Below are 26,911 nucleotides of genomic sequence, written 5' to 3' on the forward strand. Positions count from 1 at the left end.
TCAAGTAGCAACCTGTCCTGTCTGTTTGATTTTGGGCACCCAAATGGTTAAATAACCAACTATCCTCTAACCTGAGGCTGACAGGCTTATTCACTATGACTCCATGCAATGTTAAACATTGTGCAAGACACTTGGTGCATTGTTGATCCTGTTCCTGTTGTGTCAGCAGATATGTATTAAAAAAGAAGCCATAAAAGGCAGTAAAAAAGAAGTTATCCTCCAACCTCTTCTTGCATCATTACTCACAGGATAGGAGTTAAACAGTTACCAGCCAAAGGATGTGGACTGCTGTGTTTGTTGAGCCCACGCTCACCTGATTCTTCTCACCTTTAATGGCAGAGCTTGTTAGTGTCACCTGGAAGCAGCAGTGCAGGATACAGCACAGGGGATGGTGCGCCAGGAGGTGAACGACACACTCCGGCTAAACTACTGCACGTTGGATGCGAGATTTCGGAGGTAAATACACAAGACTTTATCAGTTATACTCTGGAATATCTGTGTGGGTGAGGAACAGAGCTGTGTTTGTGTGCAAACAGATGCAGGCGTGACAGCACGTCTGCCACTAAGCTGGTAGTGAAGGAGAAATCCTGTGATCTCCATTCTGTCAAGTGTCTGTAGATTCTCGCTGAGAGCGTAATGAAGTCTGACGCTTTGTCTCTGAGTGTAAACACTGCCGGTGAAGTTTTTTAGCATGCGGCCTGTGTGTTTGGAACTGTCATGGGATTTGTGACTTGTTTTAAAGGCACTGATGGACATCTGTTCAGCGGCAGCTCTGGTTCCTGACAAGTCCTTTTAGAGAGAATTAGACACAAGACGTTCTCCTCTACAGGTACAGAGCGTTCAGCGAATCAGTGACCGTCTGACATTTCAGTACACCACAAAGTGTGCTGGTCATGGAGACTGTTTCCAGCGAAAATGTCTTAAAACATATGGTGGCATTTTGTTAAATGTGACATTTTAGAAAATATGCGTTTGAGCTTTCTCGCAGGTAACTGGATGAGAAAATCGATCTCGCGTATCTGTCCGTAAGATATGAAGCTGGAGGCAGTCAGCAGTTAGCTCATCTTAGCCCTGCACTAGAACTAGAACATGAGGACAGCTTAAAGTGAAAACCTCCACCCACCGGCGCTCATGAAGATCATGGATTAACACTTTTATATCTCATTTGTCTCTCACATGGGAGTGTTATTGATCATACCCACTAACTCTTGGCAAAAAAAATAGCAAATAGGTAAGTTTCCCAAAATGTTGATCTATAAGACAATCTATTGTATTATTAAGTCTTTTTTTGTTGTTGTTACTTTTATATTACTTTTTCAAACAATTGTTGTACACATTCTGTGTTTGTCTGTATGTTTAATTGCTACGGCAAAAAAAAAAAAAAAAAAAAAAAAAAAATCCCAGATTAGGATCAATAAAGAAGCCGTCTAAAGTCATAAAGCTTTTAACAATTTTATGGGGGGATCAAGACTACTTAGGCTATGTAGTGTACACTTCAGACATTACTCTTTATGTAGCCTCAGATAAACTCATATAAACCAGAAATGTGCCCTTTCTCACACACATCCATATCTCTGTAACCTTTCCTTGAGTTCAGCCTGATGGTCTATCTCCAACTCCAAATTTCTGCCTTGTCACTGCGGAATTTTATCTGAGGGAATTTCAGCGGTTGCAGAGGTGAAGTCTGTAGCCAACAGTAACAGTTCGGTTTGTCTGGACTCAGATGAAACTCCTCCATAACCTTCATATCTCTGGTGTCATCTGAAAACTCTCCTTTGCTGAATATTTTACATTCTGTATTTGGAGGTCTGTGTGTGTGAATGTGCAGCGCTCGCTGAAAATGAGATCCATGTCGAAAATCCACAGAGTTTTCCCTTTTCTCCTGATCTTGGGCTTTTTGAGCAGGTAGGCTTTCATATGTGGAGACAGGAGCCGGCTGTTTCGAGCCAATTGTCCACAGTAGTTTTGAATTTGACCTTTTTGGTAGCAGAAAGGTTTCAAGTCTTCAGTTTCTCCTGTTTCTCTTGCCTGGATAGTGTTCTTGTACTCAGGATGTGAGGTGGTCAAATTCCCCATTAAGATTCAAATTCAAATGTATTTTTAGGTAATTTCTACACCAGTGTTTGCACAAAAAAAATTATTGTTTGTTATGAAGTTTTCACAGTCTTTTAAGTGTAATTTTAAATGACATTCTTGAAAAAGGCTCCAGTCCATAAAGACCCAATTAGTAGTTTTCAAAGTCCTTACATTCGCGTGCTGTTTAGAAACGCTTCCATGTGGCAAATCGGCAGCTTCCTGGAAATCAAAATATCAGCTGATTTTACACCAGTGATGTAAATGAGGAAATCTTGTGTTATCTGTTGAACTGCAGACATTGTTCTGCCAGGATTTTAGAAATACTGAGGCTGCGACTATATTTGTTTTGATGAAGTTCTATATTTAACACGTATACTTTGAGCTGGCTTGTATATCTTGTTTCACGATATGGTCAAAGCATGTTTATTGTCCCCAAAGTGACATATCTTATGGGCACCGATAATGATACCCAGCTCCAGCTTTTGTTTACAAGGTTCTTCTTGCCTAGTGGAATCAGTCTGTGTGTGTTCTGAAGGTCCAGGGTGCAGGATTCAGGGGTATCTACTGCTGGAAATGGAATATAATATCCATAATTAACTGCAGAGGGAGCAGGTCCTCTTCCATGGAGCCCGCCATGTTGCACCACCATGTTTCTACAGTAGCCCAGAATGGACACACCAAACACTGATTCTAGAGAAGGTCCTTTGGGTTTTTAGCAGCCACCGTAGAGGAGGGTGAGGCTCAGTTGGTTGGAAATCTACAACCTCACAGCTGGATGCCACTAAATCCTACACTGGTCCTAAACATTTTACAACCTAAACACCTGGATAGCTAAAACCCTTCAAATTCCCAGAAAAGAATACAGAGTAAACCTGGAAGAGGCATTTCACTTCAAATCATGTTCCAGATTTGATGGGTTTTCAGGTATTACTCACACTAACTTCATAACCCTGCTTTGAAACTAGTCCACCTCTGTCACTTTAGACTTTAGAGAAACTTTATTGTCATTCAGTAAAACAGCAGGTGTACACTGAGCGAAATTTCTATTGCAACAAGCTCAGCACAAGGTAGAAAATAGTTAAAAAGTATATATGTGTGTGTGTGTGTGTGTGTGTGTGTATATATATATACACACACACACACACAGTATATGTATGAATGAAGAGTATGTGGTGAAAATATTTACAATTATCGTAGAGACTGATAAAATAAACGGCAGAATAATTTTCCATATGCAGTGTATAAATAAACACTATGTAAAATTAACAGTGTGTACAGTCGAATATAGGTTAAGTTAAAAAATAGCAGCAGGGATGTGCAGTAAGTGAAAAACAGTGAAAAACATGCAGCACAAATATACACTTAAGCAAGTTTAAAGTGCATTTGAGAGGATGAGGACACTGGATGTGCTGACAGGCTGATATCAAAATTTGATAAAAGGGCCGAAGCAGCCTGATATATGGGTCTATAAGCCTCCCTGCAACAGCTGCTGACTGCTTAGAGGGAGAACAAATGGAGGCTGTGAGGTTGAAGATTTCAGGCTGATATGAAGGCTGTTGCACTACTGGAGGCCAAACATCCAGCTGTATTTACAGTGTATAACAAGCTGAGGCACAGGCAACTTCACTGACTTACTGTGCGAACACAGACACTCGTTAAAAAGTAAGTAGTCATAGGCCATTGTAAGCCTGAACTGTATCACTGCTGCCAAATAATGAGCACCTGGACTTCTTGTTCACATGAGTGAACAGCTCCCTCTGAGAAAAACTTACCCAACTGTGACCTGAAACTAAGCCTGAAACAAACAAGAAATGAGAGCAGTGTGTGCCAAAAAAATCAGAAATTTGACGAGTAGGCAACAATAGGCCAATCCCCTCATGGATATCCCCTCTTATTACACTGAAAGTAGATGGTAGATATAAAAGGTCAAGTTTATTTGTAGAGTGCTTATTCAGCATAACGGAACCTCACAAGAGTCACGTTGTGAAACAAATGAGAGGTAGCTATTACAGCAGTAGCATCAGTGCTGCACAAATTATGACAAACATACACTGGAAAACATTAGTAAACATTGGTTTGTCTCCACAAACTGTCAAAAGCTGGAAAACTTCCCAGACCTGTCTGCGAGGGCTCGCCGACGAGGCCGTGAGCTAAAGATGAACATGGGGCAGAGGCTGAGTAAACATGCCTGATTTGAAGTTTCTAGCTGTTCTCTGGCGGTGTTAGTCATGCTCGTGGCATGTCTCTGTGGATGTCAGTCAGTCAGTTCACCACTTTGATCCAGACTGAAATATCTCAACAGCCATTGGACGGATTGCCATGTGATCTTGTACAGATGGAAGCACGCTTCAGGAACATTTCAGTGGTCATGTGACCTTTACATGTCAGGTCATGTGCTTGTCATGTGACCTCTTTGCGTGTCAGACCTTTTTAAGTTTGCAACCTGCATGTCTGAGTAAACGAATCTACATAGACAACCAAAATGATGCTAATGAAAGAAAAATGAAGATTCGACGGTGCAGTGAAGCTAGCTTCCAGCAGCCTCTGATATGGACTCATGGTTGGATACCAAAAAATATCAGTACCATGCCGAGTTGTAACGTGCACATAAAGCTCCATAGGAATGTGATGCTCAGGTTTTGTCAACCTTAAAAGGCAAGAGATGTGAATGATGGACAGAAAAGGGTTGTCGAAACATGTGAACAGAACTGTGTAAGCACAAAAAAAAAAAAAAGTGGTGTGTGCAGTGCAACGACGCTCACACATTCAGCTCCTTGCAGGCGTGTAGTAACATGCTTTTATTCTGATCACCTGAGTGTAAAAACTGTTGGGTTTGAGCTCTGACACTTGATTTCAAATGAAAACGTTAGAGGTTAAACTAACCGATGAGAGAAGCAGAAACATTTTAGCTTCTGAAGAAATTCCCATGATGGTAAATACCAGTGATAATGTAGTTTATTCTTGCATGATTTTATTGTTATCTGTGCTTGGCCTGGAGGGAATAGCAGTGTATTGAGTTGTAACAAAGTACTTTTGCAGAGTAATGCATTAATGATTACATCTGACTGGAGTTTGCTTTTTATACTTTCTCCATGCCAGACTTTTCCTGTGGTAATCATAGCTGGATATTTGAGTACCCCCATCACTTACCGAACAGTTGGCAGTCATGTCAGATTAAAAATGTGAAATAATGTCACTCTTTTCTATGCCTGCAGTGGTGCTAGCAGGTCTTTGACTCTCCACATCCAGTAAATCTGTCATTTCTGGATCGAGTGGACTCAACAAGTGAGGATGAACCTAGTGTGGTTTCAATCTGGAGAGCCTGTATTTCGCACTTTGCTAGACGTGCTTTCCCTCTCTAATCATTTGAAAAAACAATGTGTTGTCCACACTACCGATGTCAGACTTTCCTTTTCATTTCCCAGAGACCACAATTGCATTGTTTACCTTCTGTGTTTTGTTTTACGGACCGCTGTGTAATTTCAATTCAGGAAGAACCTGCAGACGTGGCACAGACTGGTCAGAATTTTGGTATATGGTTTTATCCATGATAAATAAGAAACTGGAGGTAACAGCTAGTTGTCTTAGCATAATGACCCAAGCTCACTAAATAGCATGTTATATCTTGCATGTGCAATCTGAACAAAAACCGAAGTGTTGCAATTTGTGGTATAGCCGTGGTTTCTGCACAAAATAGCCTAAACAAACAAGATAGTGTAATGTGTAATCTGGCTAAGCTGATAGGTTGTTTGCATATGATGTCACGTCACTCTTTTGTTGTGGCACGAACTGCAGATGGAGGGCAGGATGTGTTTTTCTGCATAGGAAGCACTATAACACACACTCAAAATGCCTACGTATTGCTCAGATCGATCCAACCGAGGAACCACGAGGAGCTTTTATCGAGTTCCAAATGTTGTTGTTCGTAAGGGTGAAAGAAAACTGAAAGAATGTCTTGTTAACCGTCGGGAGGAGCTGACCGCAGACAGTAATAACAGTTTCACATAAGACAGCTCAACGTAAATAACGCACCGTGTCTTCTTTCGATACGATCCTTGTCGTTATTGGCGTTTCACCGGACCTTTCTGAGTGGTTGACCTAGCAAACAACCGTAAGGTAAATGTCAACATTCAGCACTGCAGCGCTGAATGTTTGCTGCTAGGTTATTTCACAGGAAAATAAAAGCTACCCCCCCACACAAAAACAAAAACGACAGTCATCCCAGAGCACCTTGGTACTGAGGTCGTGGACCCAACCGCTAACAAAAAAGTTCAAAAGTATGTTTTCATCTTGTTTCTCGAGTAGAACAAGTTCACTTGATCATATGATCTGATTTTCTGCTCATACCTTTCTTTTGTAATTTCACAGTAAGACCTTCTTACTCCTGCATCTCGTCCTTTGCGGTTTTCACTTCCTGCCCTCCGTCTGAATTTAACGTCACGTGACTGCAAACAGCCTATTAAGCTAAAATAACCACTTCTTCAGCTTCACAATGAGCAGACTAATCAGAGTCTCAGTGAAGGAGTTAATACAGCAAGCTGTCGCTCCCAAAAATGTCTTATTTGGCAACTTATTTGACAGTATGGGCGTCACTCTGGCGCCACCCTCAGGTCAAACTTCACCCTCTTTGACCCACTAGCGGCATGTCTCCAAATAGCATCATTGTCTCTTCACATTTTATTTTATCCATGCATCTTATCTTTTTTCTTTCTTTCTTTCTTTTTTTTTTTCTGGTACGTAATGTGCATTGCAGCCTCACGGGGGCTCCGGTGTGGCCACAGACTTTTAGTCATGTGTTTCAGTTCTGCACAACTTGTGTGAGGTTGGATATTTTTATTTTAGGAAATCAGACACTTCAGAAAGTGTCACAGGAGAGGTGGCATAAATAAGAATAGCAGTCTTCTTTCCTTAAGCTTCTGCAGACGTGCACTACAACCCCTCCTCTTCCACCACCCCCCCCTCTCATATTTCCTCCTTCATATCTCCCTCCTACATGATGGGCGCCCCCCTCGTCCGACCCTGATAAGCAGCATAACGGGGAGGAGCTCTCTTCTCGCGGGGCTCCTCCTTCGTTGCCTTCGTTTTCTTTCACTTGCCCCCACACACATACATACACACATACACACACACGCACTCGTCTCCAGCTCCCCCTCCTCCTTGCAGCCCGTCTGATCGAGAGGGAAGATGATGAAAAAGAAGTAAAAGAGACGCGAGCGGGGGGGGATCTTATTTTCTGACGAGCGGAAAAGGCATCACACCGGGCGCAGAGCGCAGCGCGGAGGACGAAAGAGAAGGAGACGCATCACGGAGTGAGAGATAGAAACGACGGAGGGAGGAGGCGACAGCGGGTCGTAAACACGACAGAAAACGGCGAATCGGACGGCAGACAGAGGCGATCGCCCCCCCTCACCGCCAACCCCGTGTCCCTCCTCATCTCTTCATCTCCATCCTTTTCTGCACCGTTTGGCTCATCCCCCTGCGCACCAAAGCAGCTCGCCGATTGCTCTGTTCTCTGTTTGAATCTGCTCTGGACAAAACCTCTGCTCCGGCTTTGGTATCGCAAACATCAGAGGCAGGAGAGGAGGCTGTGCCATCACTACGACCGACGGGATCCACCGCAAGTCCCGCTCGGGACGATCATCGGGACCGATCCGGTAGATAAAAACCGGAGGAGTGTGTGGGGGTAAACACTGCGAGATGACTGTAGAGTAACCCAGCTGAAGCACAGAGAGAGACCCCGGCCCCTGGTTATCACCGAGACTCCAGCATCACCAATGCGATGGCATAGCGGCTTCTGCAGCAAAACTACCAGACAAGAATCAGATCAGCAGGGCTCTCATCCACCATGAACCTCTGAAAGACATCCGACACGGGCACAGATGGGTAAGAGGAGATGCCATGCTTTTTACATTTTTTTCATTCCGGGATATGGAGATGGGGGTGGGCTGGAAGGCTCGTGAAGCGAAGACCCCTGCCAGTCCACGTACAGTAGGCCTGTACTGTAAGACCTGTAATGTAGAGGAGGTGGTGTATCAGTTCGTGTGTGTGTGTGTGTGTGTGTGTGTGTGTGTGTGAGGTTGATGAAGTTTTTTCTGACGAAATTAGGAAGTAGATGGGTGGAGATGAGCAGATGGCCTTTTGCTGCTGGTCAGATTGGAGATGGAGTGTACCTTATGCCCCCCCCCCCCCCCCCCCATATTACTCCATTCTGTTATGATTTTTGGGGGATGTGAGATTTAGTTTTAATAACAGAGCAGACTATACCAGGACCATGGATGGATTACTCAGGAGGCCTACCAAGCACCGGCCCAGGGGTCAGGCGGCAAGACGGGACACAAAACGACCACAAAGAGATGCGAAACGATTATTAAGAGACACAAAATGTCAACAACTATCACAAAGAGAGGGAAATTAAGAGACGCAAGACAGCTACACAGTGCTTTCAGCATGGGTGTCCTCTTCCTGTGTGGGAGGAGTGGGGGGGGTCTTTTACATGTCTGCGCCCAGCAGCCCATTGTCTCATAATGCGTCCATCACCTGGGCAGTACACTGAGACCATTTAGCCTTAAAATTTCATATCATTGACACTTCTTAGTGGCTCAGTGGATTGAGGTACTAAAGCTGCCAGGATTTTGTGTTTGATTCCCGTTTTGGCTGCCCATCATTGAATGAATCCACGGTGTTATAAGGCTCTTTAAATGTCCACTAATATCTCCATGTTCTACCGGCTCGTTCTTCATTTTCACACCCTCACACATCACCGCACCCCTCCCAGCACCTGAACTGATGGCAGCATTCAGCCTTGCCTCCGCTACGTCTTACAGCCCAGAGGAAATCCCGGCTACACATTACCTCACCACATCTGAATCACCCTGCCCCCGGGCGCTTGTCTTCTGCATGCAGCCACTGCAAGCCTCTCTGACAAAAAACATTTTCATCTCCCATCTAGTCAAACCAAAAGCCCAACGCAATCGCCTGCTGGATCCATTTCTAATTTCCCGGGAGAGCAGGCCCGGCTACCTGGTTGCTATTTAGGGGTCAGGTATTGATCCGGGGTCCCAGATGGGTTTGAGTATATGAGGGCTTGAGTAAGCGGATCTCTGATAGGCAGTTAAGAGCAAATTTTGTGCAAATGAATGAGGGGGCGGTGGTAGCCTGGACGTCACAGCGAAGCAGATGAAGATTATGACTGTGGAGAAACGCTTGAGAAGTGTGGCTGTGGAGTGTAAACACAAACCTCTTTCTCCCTCCATGATGTTGCCCTTGAGCAAGGCAATTAATCAGCAATAATTCTATTAGTGCGGCTCAGTGGTCCAACAGTAGCAGACTGTACCTGTACCTGGCAGCTCCCAGGTGTGAATGTGTGAAGCGGGGCTCTGCTGATGAGCATGCTCAGTGTGTTCCCTCAGAATGCATCCACGTTTTTAAAGATGGATGTCGGGTGGAGGTAATTATTTGAGAATCTAAGGTTGCTTCAAGTTAAGGAGCTCAGTCTGTGTCTGTTCTGTATAGACGACATACATCTTCTCGTTCGGTCCAGCCGAACCAAGAAGCAGTTTTTTGATGAAAGTCAGCCTGATTTATTTTTGACTTGTTTGGTCGCCAAATTGTTCCTGGATCTGTACCTGTCAGACAGTAAAGAGAGCAGAGCCGGAAAGAATTTGAGCCTGTGGAAAGCAGGAAGTACAGCGTATGCTTCGCTGTGCTTGCAGCAGCATAAGCAGATGCCTGCTACCGCCACTGCTGCTCTGGTTCTCTGTGGTTATCTCACAGTGGCTTCAAATGGTCGGCAATGCCCCAGCCAGCATCCCAGATCCCCACGTTTCAAAACAACTACATCAACAAAGACCACATCTCATGGGGATGCTGGCCTTTTCACTTCACAGTGATGCTGATGCTGAGAGACAGGCCAGTGGGCTGCTCTGAGTGTGTGTGTGTGTGTGTGTGTGTGTGTGTGTGTGTGTGTGTGTGTGGAGGGAAGGTGTGGGGCTGCAGAAAAAGGAGGAGAGTTAGGAATAGAAAGTGTTTTTAAGGGATCTTTGGGGTTTTGGATGCCGCGGTGGGTCACTGAACAGGCTTATCATCCCTTTTTGATATGTATATTGTGTGTGTGTACATCATAATAAGATAAAAGGAGGGAGATGTAAAGTCGGAGAATGCATGGATGGCTGGAAGGTCTGAAGAATTAAAAAGGAAAATGGAATAGAGAGACCGAGTGGGCTCGGGGGAAGGACGGGGGGGATGTGTTCCAGCCGTGTGTCTGAAAGAGTGCATGGACTCCGGAGGTCCACCTGAGCCCCACAGCTGAAGCTCACTTCTTTTGCCAGATTTGATTAAGAGCAGACGCCTGCGATTTCTCCCTCTCTCTCTCTCTGTCTCACACACTCTCAAGTTCCCTTTCAATTTGCTACGTTGGCATGAGATGCAAATATATACGTAAAAGCATAAAGGGAAGAATAATAGTTGGTGAAGGCGAGAAAACAAAAAGAGATGCGGAGTATATTCCAGCTGGTTATGTCAGAAAATCATTGCATATAGCTCCATGTAAGCTTCTCCATCACACTTACTATGGATGGCATTTAAAAGAACAGTTTGACATTTTGGGAAACACGTCTATTTGCCTTCTTGACGAGAATTCGATACCACTCACATGTCTGTGAGGTAAAGATGGAGCTGGAATCAGCAGCTGGTTCTCTTAGCAAACGACTGTAAGCGAGGTGGATATTGCTCGCTTGGCTCCAAATGTGACAAATTCCACCTACCAGCACCTCCTAAAGCTCACTACTTAATATGTTATATTTCATTAGTTTAATCTGCAAAAACAACAAGCAAAAAAAAATAACAGTCCACTATTAAACGGAGGGTTATGGGCCAGACTATTTCTTGGCCGAGACCAGTAACTTCCTGGAGTCTCGGGCTGGAAATATTCCAGTACCTCCCCCGGGAAAAAGTGAATTTTCTTTTTTGGACTTCAGTTTTTGCATTGACTGTAGTGATGTGACACTGTAATCAATCTTCTCATCCAACTCTCGGCAAGAAAGAGAGAAGCCGTACTTCCCAAATTGTCGAACTCTCCCTTTAAGGCAGTCAGACAGATGATAATCTGTCATGCTGATGCTGCCTTGCTTTGAGGCAGCAGATAGCAAACTTAGCTTCTGGCCCTGCCGTGTTTCTGTCTTTCCCCGAGAAGACAAAAGGAAGCTTCGGTCATAATGTCTGGAACCCTGAAGCGCTTTCAAAACTCTGATCATATTTAGCTCAAATATTTGTGTATTTTGGACGTGTGCAGGTGGAAATTTTGATGTCTAGGCAGCAGTGCTCAGTTTCTCTCTCCGTCTCACCTTCTCAAGCACCAACAGTCTCGACACATCTAACGCTGATCGGAATTCATGTAAAAAAGAAATGATGAGTACTAAAATGGTTAATATATTTCTCTATACCATACTTCTTGTCTCATTAAACTGTCATATGCAGCTTTAGACCTTTTCTATTTGTTTTATGACCACCATATCACAACTCTTTCTTCCTTACTTCCTCTCACGCAGCAATTTCATTATGTCGCTCCCTCTTTTCACTGCCTTCGACTTAAGTTGCAAGGCCAAAACAAATGGCTTTGCTGGCGCGCAGAGAGGCTGTCAGTTGACAGTGCCAGAGGTGATTTGGGTATGCAGAGATCAGCAGCCTCTTCCCCTTCCACAGCATCCTGTTTTGCAAGCTTTCCCACTAAAGGACGGGGAGTTTTTTTTCCCTAAGAAATCAGATGTTAGCCATGAGTCACCCAGCAGTCAAAGTTCTTGTAATCATGGTGCACCGATTTCAAACTCAAAGGCTGCGCTCAGATCAAGATGTTTGTAATGTCTCAGGCTGAGTTTCTTCTTTTTTCTTAGGAAGGTTTAGGAAGGTGAAAACAGAGCTCTGTAAAATCCAAGCGGAGGCCTCGGTCTTTCTCCAAGTCGAACGTATTGCGTTTTGTAAGAGGTGAGAATGTAAGTCTGCAGGAAATGACCACAAACCAGGCTTGTTGTTGTAAGCAGATGGATGCAGACATCTGATACCCTGCAGTGTGTGTGTGTGTGTGTGTGTGTGGGACAGCAAGGAGCAGAGAAGACAGTTTTTGCATAGCCAAAGTAAAGTTGGAGATGACCTGTAAATCGATGATTTTTGTTTCTGAACCTTGGCCTGTGGGGCAGAATAGATGCAAATAAACCTAATTCAAATAGTAGATAGTTAAATGACTTCGATTTCACTCAGAAATGAGTTTGTGCTTGTTGTTACTTCATTTGGATGGTTGAGCTTCAGCGTACAGATTAATTGTCTGCAGAGTTTGACGGCTGGTTTCACATACAGCTGCTGAAGGAAGGACGTTTCCACCAGTGTGAGCAGAGTTTTGCAACATCTCAACTAGTTTGGAGGCAATCATAGTCCAATAAGCAACTTGCATAAGTGTGACTATTCAGTGGAATGGGAAACCGCAGGATATTCAACGGTTATGGATTTTTCAATGAGGCAGAAGGCGTAGATGTACTTTGTAGGCGTTTCAGGACGCATACACACATGCACACCATATATCTATGCATACACATGTGCTTTCTGTAAGGGATGTTAAAAAAAGATTCTGTCAAAAATAAGATTTTATATATCTGAAATTAACTGTAAAGGTTCCACAGTGACATGCATGAACTGTTCCAGAGCGCTGTTTGTTGTCTGTGACTGCAGGCTGATTCCTGCTTTATATTTCATGAACTGAATTGAGCCAGCTCTCAGGATGCACATTTGACTTGTTTCCTGAAGCCCCCTGAAGTTAAGAGATTATGGCCTCGAGCAGCAGCTGTAGATGAGCACACATGGACCATATTCACTTGTGTAGCTGTAGTCGTGCAGCTGGTTTAACTGAATCAGCAGCAGAATAACCTTCAAGTAAATGTAAAGTACAGGTGGCTCACAGTTAAGTGTAGCTTTTTGATTACTTGTGTCTCCACCATCCAACTTCCTGGGTGGAAAAATTAGAGCAAAGGTTGAATGAAGCTGAATGATGTGGGAGTCCGTATTTGCCCAGCAGCTTCTTAATAGCCTCGGGCTGTCTTTGCCATTAATGTGCTCTTTACTTCCACTGGAAGTCAGTGGGACAAAGGGATGTTTTCAGCGCTGGGGCACAGTGGCAAAAACCCTGGTGAGCGCCGAAGTAATTACAAGACATAGTTCAGCAGGGAGTGAAAGGGGACATAAAAGAAACATGCAGCAAAACAAGTGTTTACGGTTATCTTTCCATTGACCTGGATCATACAGTAGAGCCAGTCTCAGTGTGCATCATTACCACTGTGTGTGTGTGTGTGTGTGTGTGTGTGTGTGTGTGTGTGTGTGTGTGTGTGTGTGTAGTAATCTCTGTGGTTCACACGGGGTCCCAGGCTCCAGGATGTCCAGACAGCGTCATGCTAACCCAACCAACAGGTTACATACAGGCGGGCACAGCCTGCTGCTGCTGCTGGGGGAATTAAGCTGTGTACCACCTCTGATCCGGCATCTGTAGACACACACACAGACACACACTCACATACACACTGGTATAGGCTCCTGGCTGTGCTCACGTTGTTCCTGGAGAGAGAATCAGACACACAGACAGACGTCTTTCTTTTTTTTTTTTTTTTTTGACATCTCTTTTTGCACACTTTCTCATGCTATGCCTGTGTGTGTGTGTGTGTGTGTGTGTGTGTGTGTGTGTGTGTGTGTGTGCATGTGTGTGTGTGTGTGTGTGTGTGTGTGTGTGTGTGTAAAATTTCACTTACCAGTGACCTCACCATCTCTTTTCCTCTCTGCCGACACACCTCACACACACACACACACACACACACACACATGCATCATACATATACCTGCATTACAATCACTCCTCTGTCCACTCATGCTGCAAGTCCCATGTTGTGTTTAAAGACAGAAAAGGAGGGAAAAAAAAGGAGGAAAACACACATTTCCTGGTTTGTCACAGCCACCAACCCCCCATTGCCTTTGGATTCAGCATTCAGAGCCCTCATCAGTCAGTTGGAGGGCGTTTGATGGCTCGGTTCATGAACAGCTCAGAGTTTTCCCCGTCACTAACCTTCTGTCAACCAGCAAGCTACAGAGGAAAAAATCTCATCCCGGAGTTCAGCACATGAAAGGTAGCACTCTGCCATTCTGCTTTGACTCTGAAAGCTCATGCAGTTCTGCAGACAGTATTTTGGGTATGCAAGCAGACCACATTTTTCTATGCAAAAGATCTGGCTAGAGGTTTCATCCAAGGACAGTGTAACAGGTTCAACAGGTGTAATAGGTGGGACTTGACAGTCATTGGCAGTGACAACTCCTCCAGTTGTTTGGCAGCAGCGCTTATTTAGACAAACCAGATTTTTGCTTTCGGGTGATGGCAGGATGAGCAGATGAGAGCGATTTTGATGTGCGGTCACACAGTGAGCGTGTGCAGCTCCGTTAGAGCTTGACAGCGTGTTGATATTTATAGGATGTCCTCGATGATTGTAATGATAAGATAAATTGATGCCTAAATTCACAATAAAAAGCAGAAATAAAATATCCAAAATCTTAAATAAAAAAAAAAAAAAAAAGGTCCCCTTGCTTTTTCTTTTATTAACTGAAACCAGAAGTGGATACATAGCTTTTCATAGTGCATTCAATACTGGAAGGTTTAATTCTATTATATTGTAGGTATTTAAATGTAATTTGGCGAAACTATCAAGGACACTTTTACGAGCTTTTTCCAAAGTACTCAGCCACATCTTATGCATGTCAGACTATTATTTCCGAGCCCAAGAGGAAACCTTCGTGCTCAATATATAAATCTACTTTTATAAGGCTTGATTTGTTCTTCTTAAATTCTGATTGTGTTGAACCATGTTGTCAATTTTTATCTCATGCTTTACAATCTGTACGTCATATGACAACCTGTATCCCTAAACCCTAATTGTGATAATAATAATGAGAGTTTCATCATTATGAAGTGATTAATTTGTTTGCTGCTTGTCTGGTAGGAGTTGTTCACTGAAGACTAGGTCAACCATTTACATGGTGTGTGCTCTTCACTTTTTAATTGCTCGCTTTTACAGCATCCTGCATCTTAACCATGACCTTCCTGACACCCTCAGACCTCATCACACCTGTTGGCCTTCGTAGACATGATGGACTTTGGTTAAAATGCTCCATTAAAACAATGTTGCAACAGCAGCCAGCGGTCGTACACTGTGAGATGTTGACCCTATTGTTGTCTGCATAAAGCGCAGACTTACAGTGCAGTCAGTCCCACTCAATAACCCCTCCATAGTCTCTCAGACACGTCCACAAACACACTCGGTCTCTCAAGCAGGGTCTTGAGGGGGCAGCAGTTGCGATGATGAAGTATGGATTTGTGTGCTGGCAGGTCAAACCGAGTGTTGCTTGGCTTTGTGCGGGGGTGGATGAAGAGCACTCCACACACTGCTGCTGTTTGTTAAGGACAGGTTCGGCCGGTCAGGGACCAGCATCGCAGGCTTTTTCTTCCCTTATCCGCTCCCTCCCTCCCTCCTGTCCCTGCCCCCATGCTGTTTGCAGGGTGCTCCCCTTTTCTAAATAAGGCAGTTTCTCCCTCCATGTCCCCTCAACCCCCTTCTCACACACACACACACACACACACACACACGCCGCCACTGTGTCGTACTCTTGTCAGACATCCAAGCCGAGTTTACCACCAGGCCAAAATAGAAGTTGTCTGCCCTTGAGGCTGTCTCTCTCTCTCTCTCTCTCTCTCTCTCTCTCTCCCTTTCTCCCTTTCTCTCAATGCCCTGCTTTCTCTCTCACCCACTCTCCTTTCCCCTTCCCCCTCTTGGTCACCTCAGTGTCACCTTTCAGTCATGTCCTGCCATGGAGACCCCAGGAGACCCACCTAGCAGTGAGAGAAAATGGTCCTGACCTATGCTCGACCCAGCATGTGTGTTTATTCAGCCTACAGTGCTGGAGCGTACCACTGCTGCACAATTTATGGGGGGGGTGCCAGTTGGAAATGAAGTCATACTTGGGTCACAGATGAATATGCAGATATTTGTGTGGTGTACCAGATGGTTTGTGTTTGTGTAATGACATTACACATTAAAGAGGAGAAATATTGAGTGTGTGTTAAGAAGAGTTTTGATGATTGGCAGCTCGAAAGTCGGTGTCTGTCTTGCTCGAAAATGGGCTAAATTTAGCTGAACGTTACACTTCTCTGGCTGTTTCACCTGCTAGTAGAGCTAATGTAGCTAGCAGCATGGCATTTCACGGTGGTTCACTCACAATGAAAATGCGTGTTTTTATTTAATGCTGTCAACACTTTTTGACAGTACGTTCAGACAGAGGGCGAAGTGAATTCCCAAATTTTTGCGAAGCCCACATGTTTTTTTTTTTTATTTTGCCCTAAACTGTGCAGACATTAGCGATTAGCCAGCTAGCAAAAACCTCACGGACTGCATGTGTGGGAGTGTGTCTGTGTGTTTTGTGTTCTTTCTGTCGTTTCTTTTCTGTCTCTCCTTTTTCCTCTCGTCTCTTTACATTTGTGAAGTTGAGTTCATAAAGCTGTGAGAGGAATACGCCTCTGTTTGCGCCCACCTGTGTCTTTCCGATTGCTTTTATATGCTGTTTGCTTTGCTTCCTGTTTAAACACACCTTAAAAGTATTGTGTCCCATCTGCATGGTTTATATCAACACTGACATTCTCTTCTGTCTGCTCACCTGTGGATATATTGATATATACTGTGTCATATAAACCTTTGGACACGTAGAGAAAAAACCCGAACAAACTTCATAAAATGTGTTTGACATAAAACTGATGCAGAGTATGCCAGGCCTGGCTAACAGACCTGCAATGCTGTTTGGATGCAGTGACCGCTTTAAAACTGTGTGTCCTCTTGCTGCAAATCTAATACTTCAAATTACTTGAGCAAACACTGAGAATTATTTTCAACTGCTGTTCAAGTCAGATCTTATTATGCTTTTAAGTGAATTTATAGTCCAAACTAGAAAATGAGAGGCAGTGGGAAAGAGGTCAACCACTGAGGAGGTTGTTTCCATTTGTATTGTTTTGTTTTTTTTAATGTGCAACCGTAGTTGGCTTGAAGGTCGTCTCCATGCAGCAGACACTCGCTTTTGACGCACTTGTGTTTTATTGCCTCCTGCGAGCCTGCAGCGTATCCTTAAATGACTCTGAGAGCAGACGATGCTTGTACTGTTTTTTGAGCACAAAAACGAAGACGCGCTGTTTTTCACTTGTCAAGTCCAGTTTGGTGTTGAGAACAATGGAGTTTTTTTCTAGATAGCATGAGCATATGGTGTCAGCGCCAGGGGAGGGCTTGTGAGAGAGATTCTTGTCATCATACCAGCGTTAAGTCGTTCATAACAAGCGCTCAAGTAGTCTGTGTACAGAAGGAAAGGTGAGCTGAAAAAAGGAGAAGAATCTGGAAAGATCAGTGTAGACCAAGGTAAAAGCTACAGACAGGAGACTGAAGAGGAAGGCTGGGGGCGTGCTCGTGATTCATTTCAAACAACAGCAAAAGCAGCTGGGCCGGTCGACATGTTTCACAAAAATGATAATGACGCAGTCTTTGCATTGCTTTTCTCTTCGGCCGTTGAGCGATACCAACGTCAGTGAGGAGTTAGTGCGAGGGAGGTAAAACGTGAAGATGGGAGAGGAAGAGCGAGGGCGGCCAGCCAACTGTTTGTCTGCGGCTGGTCAGACGGACGGACGGATGGAGAGAATGAGAGGGTGTGGGGGTGGGGGGGGGGAGACATTTTCATCAGGATTATCCTACAGCAGAGAATCTCATCTGGGAAAGTGGCCCAGTGCTTACTGAACATACGCACACACACACTCACAGACATGCACACACACACAGACACACACTGCCTCAGGAGGCTGCAAAAACTGGAAGAGCTCCGCTTCACCTCAGTTTGCCCAGGAAAGCCCCTCTTTAAGGCTTCGTGCTCCGCTGTGGTCCCTGCAGAAAGACTCTGCTGCTGGGTCTTAATATATAATTCTGTGTATTTGTGTGTGTGTGTGGTCCGTCCATCTGTTCTCCTTGTTGAATCTCAGTGTTGTTCCTCCCACTTGATTACACTGTTTATTCGCCGTGCGTCCCCAAACTTCTGCCCACCCGCCGGCAGGCTGCAGCCAGGAGGGAAGCCTTGATGGCGGCGTGGTGCTTTGTATTCCAGGGCTGCACTTACACATGGAGACGTCAGGCCGGATGCATAAAGCTCTGAAGACTAACACAATGCACACGGACAAAGGAAGACTCATGCAGGCGCCAAAATGATTAGTCCATTCCTCTGATAATTGATCAGACAACAAATCTGATGATCTGATGGCAGTGATGCCAAACATTGGCTCGTACTAGCTTTGCAAATGTGAGGATTTGCTGCCTTTCTCTGTTTTATATTACTGTAAATTGAATACTTTTGCGGTCTGAACTGTTGCTGGAATAAAACAAAGATGTCCCCTCAGGCTCCGGAGCATTTTGTATTAGTACACTGTGTATTTTGTATGTATTTAGTGTTTTGGGGCGGCGTTTTTTGCCTTTATTTGACAGCATATATATTGTATTGACATATATTTTGACAGTGTCTTAATACCCGAGGCCACCAGGCCATCAGTTATTCTAAAAATGCGATGACAGATTAATCAATAGTTTTAGCCCTTGAAGAATTTCCTTTTTATTGTGTCAGATTTTTAAATCCACGGGTAGGCATGGGTCTGATTTCATAGCCTCTCACATTCATTCATTCATCTTCTTTACCCGCGCATCCCATTTCGGGGTTGCGGGGGGCTGGAGCCTATCCCAGCTAGCAATGGGCGAGATAGCCTCTCACATGTTGTTCATAAAGGTATGTCAGACACACACTGTCTCACCTGTATGCATATGAATACCTCCGTCAGCACCAGCTTTCCTTTAGACGTGTCAGCACATAGAACGGTACCTGTACTGTAATTATAGCCCCTACCCTGTCATTGCTTAAGCACACTGTAAATGTTCTCAGTCATTATCAGGCCTCAGAAGGGAAGGAGATGTGCTGTGGCATTCACAGCCCCTGATCTGATACAGTATGATTTTTTTTATTTATTTATTTATTTTTTAATGAATATGATACACTGTCATTCAAAGCTGATCTGATGAAGTTTGAGTCAGCTGCGATTAGGATGTGATATTTTTAGTTTTTGCATAATGAAGGTGTGACTAAAAATAATCTTATTTAATTTTTTTTTTATCTCAAATTCTAAATCAGAAATTGAAAATTCTCTCTTCCTCACAAACTACACTATATGAAGTAAACACAGACCGGGGATACTCATGATAATATTGCGACTACTTGATTAATTACCGCCGACTGGGAGCTGTTTCCCTCGGTTCTTGTGTCATCGTCATCCTTCTAAATTTAGTGTTTTCAGTAGTACTGTACAGGTGCGTTTCGATGAAAATAAAACTGTGCATGGTTTCAGTACTCAGGAGGAGTTGGAGGCCAGCTCGACGTAACATTAGCTGCTAACGCTAGAGTTGCTCGCCTTGTGTTGGCTGCTACTTCCTGTCAGTCCACTCTTGGCCTCATTGGCATATTTTATTGCACATACTGAAGACTGCTAATGCAATGTAACGATATCAGGCAGCATTTTACAGATTGGGGGGATGTTGTGGAGGGTTGGATGGCTGAGACTGGGGAACATGGCGAGCTAGCAGGAGACATGTGCATGCACCAACACACACACACACACACACACACACACTCGAGATACAGGACTGTAGAGAGAGTGGGAGTTGTTTCTAACTATTTGGGGGTTTTTTGTTCTTGCAGAATTTCTGTCATTTTTGTTCAGTGTAACCAAATCTGACTCATATATATCTGTTAATCTTTACACCCCTGGTAATAGGTAACGCTTCAGCTAGGATTCTGTATTTCTATTAACAAGACTGCTCACAAAGAGAACCAGTAAGCCAGGGCCGTCACGTAGGCTAAAACCCACTGTTGCTGGGATTCACACTCTTTCCCACACATTAATGCTCTTATTTCGACTGACCCATGGCTGTAGGATAGTAGGTTAATCTTAAATTCTCTCATCAGTGGATGTACATGCAGCCAGCAGGGCAGATTAAAACATACTCAGGCTTTGATTTTCTTCAGCTGACTAGGCGACGTGATGCTCGGCATACGGTGACTCAGTCATCTTTGGAAAGGTTGGTTTCAGTGTGACTTTTAGTCTCCACTTCAAAATGCTTTGACTGTGCAGAGACACTGGTCGCTTTGTTAACACATTAGCGCTTCCCCTGTGTGGCATGCTGGGAAGGGGTCAAGTGTTTGGCTGCACAAGATCAGGATCGAACTGGAGGACCGACATCGATTTAGGCATCGTTAATACTTGCTCTGTTAAAGATTTTTAATTTGCAGTATTAGTAATGTGATTAAATGTTTTATGGCATCATCAGTGCTGGCGCATGGTCCATAAATCTACGTACTGAGAGAGCGAAGCCCTGCAGTAGATGGAGAATTATGATGCTTTTTTTCCTGTTTGTTCTTCATACTAGAATGAAACATCTCTGAAAAGTTTAGAATTTAATTGAGCACTTGAGCCATAAAGATTTTGCCACGAACCACAAGTTGATTTTGTGGTATTTTACTGTGTATTATTTCATATTATCACCCGAGGTGGTGAAAATCTTACATTTTAGTCCCCTCCTCCTGTTTGTTGTAATCACCTAAGGCTTGGATTTGTTGTGTGACGTGTGTGTGTGTGCTTGCGTGTGTGGTACTGAGAGGGAGTGAATGAATGATGCATTTTGATGAGGATGGTGGGATGTGGGAATATTCGTCATATCACACCTCGTTGTCTCCCCGTGACATCATCTTCTTACCAACAGAGTTGCATATTAATAGTTGTTTGTGTGTGAGTGCGTTACACTGCTGTCATGTGCCTTTTTAAATGAATTGCTCACACACATACGCACAGAGAGATCCTGCTTTAGAGCAGCTGGGGTGGCCTCGTGGTTTAACACACCGTCTCGTAAGATCACAGGTTCAGTCCGCTCCACTGTTGATGAGATTACACCCACTGCAGGGAGGCAGTTTCCACTGGAGCGCTAAACCAATGCTGCTGGCTGTTCATGACCTCCGACCTCTGCTGAAACATCGGCATCTCGGATGTGTTCTGCTTAAAAAACACAAACTGCCAAATCTCACTGTATAAAAATGGAGATGAACTATTTGTGTCAGCATTGTGTCTATAGTTGTTTGTTTCTCACAGCTTTCAGACACATTTCATGGTCATCTCACTGGAAGTTAGCAGCCTTTTTCTGTGGTTTTTTGTGTGTGTGTGTGTGTGTGTGTGTTTCAGACCACCCTCATCATTGTTAAATATGAAATTGATTTGGTGCATGCATGTGTTTCTAGGTTTTGAAATTTCATAAAGTCTGGAGAAGATCAATATCACAATATACTTGAGTTTGTTTGGGAGCTGCAACTTTATACCTAAGAGATGTAATCCATTTAGCCCTCAATAGCACATTTCTCCTCGTATTTTCTACCTCTCTATGGCTGAGCTGTAATGAAATCCTCGACTCGCTCTTCGCCATTAACTCCCTCACAAGCGCATGACTGCTTCTCGCATTCTTTTCACATGTTTTCCTAAATGCAAGAGGCGAATCAAGAAAGTCAGTGAAATGTGCAGAACCCCGGTTGTTTCCTTTGGCACACGACTTATTGACCTGAAATTAAGATTAATCTTAAAACACACATGTTCAACATTTTCCATTGAGCGCAAAGCCAGGAACACATTGCACAACCTAAGGCCTGATTTTATCATGTCCCAGCAATTTGGATGGATTTTGAACCTGATTCTGTCGTCAGTGATTGTCAGTCAGTGGTGCATATAAGCCGGTCAATAAATGAGACCTATTTAAGAGCAGCATACCTTCCCACCCTCCCTGCCTCATAGCCAGATACTGAACACAGTGTTTCTGCTCGATGTTTCACTTCACTGGAGTTTTCTTGTTCTGCAAAGGTTGTGTAAGCAGACACCTCTCCCATCGGCACCGTATCTCTGTTGTAGATACCTACAGGGCAGTGGGGAGCTGAATAGGTTTAATTGAGCTGCAGCTATTATCCAGAAGGAGGACAGATTGTAAGGAAAGGTCATGTGAGAGATCAGGTGTGTTTGGGACTTTGTGTGTTTCTGGAGCGCACAGGTCACACACTACACCCATGAGTCAGGTGACATTTAACAGCTGTGTGAGGTAACACGTCAGGCTTACACACCTTTATATACATTGTCAATGACCGAAGATACTCTTTCAGATTAGTGACTACACAAACAATCTGTGCAGGTCATGTTGTATGCTTACACCAAGCCATCGCTGCGGGTGACTGTTCGCCAGTCTTACTGAGCCGTTTGACAGTTTTTGTCTGTGAATATCAGTGGGTTGTTGCTGTGACTGAAACCTGAGACCCAAACATGCAGGTCCTTTTATTTATTAATAAATTCCCAATATTTTCCAAGAAGAAAGAGAAATTAAAACAGAAAAGCTTCACTCAGTTTCATCGCAATCCATCCAATAGTTAAGGTATTTCAATCTGGATCAAACGACTGACTGACCAACGCTTCTGTCTCGAGCATGGCTAAAAGTAAAGCAACATTTCCCTCTGAGATGCTGCGGAGTAGAAGCATAAGATAAAATGGAAATGATCAAGTGAAGAACGAGTACCTTTACATTGTACTTGTGTACGATACTCGAGTAAATGTACTACTCACTTTCCACTGGAACATTGCATTCACAAGCCACCCCTGATGAGAGAAGTCTTTTTTTTTCCTCTATATGATCACGAACTGCCGCAGGCCGCATGCACAATTTAGAAAGGCAGAAATAAATACAATAATACCAAGAAGTGTGTGGGCGCAAATCTTTTTGAGTGGGCCGCCAAAGTAAAGGCACTATATGAGAAACACTGCCTACTCTGACAGAATGACTGCTGCTGTGGAAGACAAGCACTTATTACTTCCTGCAGCTCAATCTTGAAATAGATACGAAGACTTTTCGGGTTGCAGCCTTTTGTAAACTCTTGTTCTCTTGAGCTTAAGTGTTGAGGGTTGTATTGACTTACACCTCTTCCTCATGCAAGTCTTCTTTATGAAAAGTCTGGCTGTGCTCATCAACTTACAGCACCTGCATAAAGTAATATTATACTCATAGAAAATAATGTGGCTGTATATCGTGCTGTCACAGGGGATTAACAGCCATGTCACGGTGAAGCTAGGCATGCTGTCATATTGTGTTTTCAATATATGGAAATGGGTATTCATGCATTATTCTTCATCACTGATGAGCTTTAAGGGCCATTGGGTTCCCTGTGTGAGCTCAACATGCGACTCGGTGAACATCCTCACAAAGCATGTTGCGGTGCACGGACATTACACGAAGCAGTTACTGTAATTCACACGCCATCCCATCGTCACATTTGCTCATGATGGCACCGCATCAACATAATGACAATTCAAAGATGGCTTTATTGAGGATTATGTTAGCGTATGCATGCATGTGCATGTGTTACACACACACACACACACACACACACACACACACACATGCTCCCACCCCGTCAGGAGCTGTGATACAGCACTATTCTAGAGACAGGAGGTGGCTTCAGAGTTGAATGGGCTTCATTGTGTTCCACCAGCACTATCTTGGAGACAGAGTGGCGAGCCAATGAGCGCACACACACACACACACACACACACACACATATACAATATTCTGTACCCAGGCCTATGCTCAACCCCACAATGCTTTCTCGCTTTCTCACACACACACATAATGAGAAGCACTGTACTGGAATCAACAGCAGTCTTGTTCTCTAATAAGCGCTGCATATTAACACTGTTGGTCCACATTAGCTTCCGCTCATCTCCACACACGTCTGACACTTTCAAGTTTTTCCTGCAAGTCTCTAATTTTGCGCTCACTGTCTTCAGAGCTAATTCTCAATCATGCTGGAGAAGAATATGCTTTCATTTCTTTGATTTACCAACAAGCCTCTGGCTGTAAGTGATACAAGCATCAGGATAGCCCTCTGACAGTGTTCCCAGTATTGGTTTTCCTTAGCCTTTACTGGGCCATAACTCCATTTTGAGGCTTCAACATTCTCTTGACCACTGAGGAAAATTGTTGCAACAATCAGAGCAATTTCTGTAGAGCCAGCATAATGATTGTTTTCAGGTATAGTTAACCTTGAGGCCTACAAGCTATAAAATTGCATTCTAGTGATGATCAGTCTTGTGATGCAATGTCAGGCTGCAGCTTTGGGTCACATGTTTCATTTTCTGTTTATAAGAACTTTGATTTGATTGTACAGAAATGTTTTTAGTGCTGTTATTTTTAGCCACGCAAGCGTTTGGTTGGCCCACCACTTGGGTCCAGACTGAAAATATCTCAAGAACTGTTGGATTGATTGCCATGAATGTTTTCTGCTGATGTTCATTACTCCCAGAGGATGAGGCCCTCTGACTTGGGTGATGACATGGTTTCTCCTGTAGTAACCAGCAGGTTGACATCTTTGGTCTGGAATGACAACTGTTGGATGAACGGGTATGAAATTCGGGGCACATGTTTATGTTCTCATCAACTGCCGTAACACAGCTATGCTTTGTGTCTGTGGTGCTAATTAGCAAATGTTAACATGCTAAAACACTAAGCTAAGATGATGAATAGGCTAGACACTATACCTTCATAGCACGTTAGCATTGTCATTCTGAGCATGTTAGCAAGCTGCGTTAGCATTCAGCTCTGAGCGCCAGTTTGCCTCACAGAGATGCTAGCATAGATGTAGACTCTCAGTCTTGTTAATCAATAATAAGGTAATGAATTATCAGTATATCAGTTTAAGACATCTGTTACAACCCTGTCTGCATATCAAGCAAATTAGCAAACGGTCCTGACAATGACGAGGAGCTTGTAGTTAGTAGTTTTATCAGCTCTGTGTTTATTAACCTCTGTATGACTAACCTGCAGTCATGGGCCAGATTTTGCCTGACGCTCGTTATGCGGCGTTGTATGGAGTACAAGTTCTAGTGACTTGGTACAGGGTGTTTGGTTTGGTACCGGATGAACTAAGTTTAATACTAATTATCTAAGTCATTTTTGTATGTAGATTAAAGTGCCAATAATGTCAGTTCCACCCAGGACGCTTTGGCAGTGTGACACTGTGGCACTGTAACCATGCTAGTCATGCTAGCTTAGCTTGTATCAAAGGAATGGATGCACGGAGCCAGCATTTGGACACCCTCATGTTGACCATGCCCAGGGGAAAACGAGTAACATTACATACAGAAGAGATGCATCAAACAGGTGACTCATTTGCTGTAGTTTATTTCTAAAGTAGGCTTGGTGAGTACAGACTCAAGTGATATCTTGCTACAGAGTTAGATAAAGGCAAAGTGATAACAAAAGCCACAGGAGCGTTGATCCCTGCACATCTGCAACCACACTTGGCGATAGAGATCGTCAAGTGCTTTAAACCAACCATAAGTTTCCTTTTCATGCATCTATGTTTGTAGTTCAGTTTGATCCATACAGAGATGTCACATAAGAGTGCCTTAACGTGTCAAAACTGAGCTCAAACTACATTTTGTGTATTGTTACGCCCTTATTCTTAACACAAAGCTCAGTTTGTACTGTTCAGTTCAAAGAACCAAAGCTGATCTAAGATTTAACAAGTGGTGCAAAGTTAAAGCGCCCATTTTTCAGTTTTTCAGAGCTGCACTGATGGCAGAAGAGGAAGTTGGGATGTGATAAAAATCACACTGAGGGATGGTACACACACACACACACACACAGACACACAGAGACACACACACACTCTGCTGGCTGTCTCTTGTGTACACACATGCTGTTAGATCTGTCTTCTCTCTCACACACACATATGCTCTGACACTTCCATATCTGTGACACACAAAAACACAAGCTCCCTCTTTGCTCTCGTTCTGCTCTCGTACTGTACGGCGCAATCAGTGGATTTTATGCCACACAGTAAAACACGACTTGAATATAAATCAGCCAGCAGGAGATAAAAGCCCACAGACAGGTAGAAGTGCTCATGCTGACTGTATCAACACCAGCAAATGACACATAATCATGCTGCACATGCTGAGTTCATGTACTAAAACCCAACCGGGCAATGCACAGGATTTTCTGAAGCAAAAGATTGGACGTTCAGTACTTCTCCTTTAATCAACGGCTCACTTCCTGTTCCCTTGCAACATTTTCGCTTTGTCTTGACATGCTCGTGCACCAGCTTTCCCACAGCAACATGTTCTCAAATCCTTCGGTAACCTTCACCTAAACCTCACTTACATCAGGCGCTGCGTGTAGACTCTAAATTCTTCCATACATGCTCAACTTGTCTTCCTAGACTAATGCACAGAATGGAGCTGCGGGGAAAAGGTAGATTTTCTACTAATGGGAAATCTTTTCAAGGTGAGTGACTGATCCAAAATTTAGGGTTTTTCCTTTTGTGTCTTTTTCGTCTAAAAATCTGTTTTACAGCTCTCGATTGCGGATTTATATGACGAAAGAAATTCAGTCTTAGGCTGGTTTCTTTGCTTTTAATCTAAAGAGAATCTTTTCGCAGTATGATTGACAGGCAGCAACTGGGAATTGTATTTCAAAAGCATCACAGCAACGAGCCCTTGGCCCCGAAGATGCTTTCACAAACGAGCTCTTTACGGTCTCCCTCTGTTTTGGGGCGGCTAACATGTTTACATTTTTAAGCAGCTGTACACATGAAAGCTTCCCACGATGACCGCAGT

General features: G+C 43.8%; 1 protein-coding gene across 3 annotated transcripts in view; it reads left to right on the plus strand.

Annotated features, from left to right (window-relative positions):
- The first annotated feature begins 215 nt into the window (after positions 1-215).
- The window catches only part of mgat3b (beta-1,4-mannosyl-glycoprotein 4-beta-N-acetylglucosaminyltransferase b), a 69,836-nt gene continuing 43,140 nt past the window's right edge, over positions 216-26,911 (plus strand). The window contains exon 1 of one of the 3 annotated variants that reach the window (XM_076729645.1): positions 216-456. In XM_076729645.1, the coding sequence (XP_076585760.1) occupies positions 389-456 (68 nt within the window). In that variant the 5' untranslated portion in view covers positions 216-388. Of the gene's footprint in view, positions 457-7,181; positions 7,960-20,706; positions 26,580-26,911 lie in introns of those variants that run through there. The other 2 variants (XM_076729646.1, XM_076729647.1) reach the window with 2 other exon arrangements.

Source organism: Chaetodon auriga, chromosome 4 (genome assembly GCF_051107435.1).
Source record: "Chaetodon auriga isolate fChaAug3 chromosome 4, fChaAug3.hap1, whole genome shotgun sequence".
NCBI lineage: Eukaryota > Metazoa > Chordata > Actinopteri > Chaetodontiformes > Chaetodontidae > Chaetodon > Chaetodon auriga.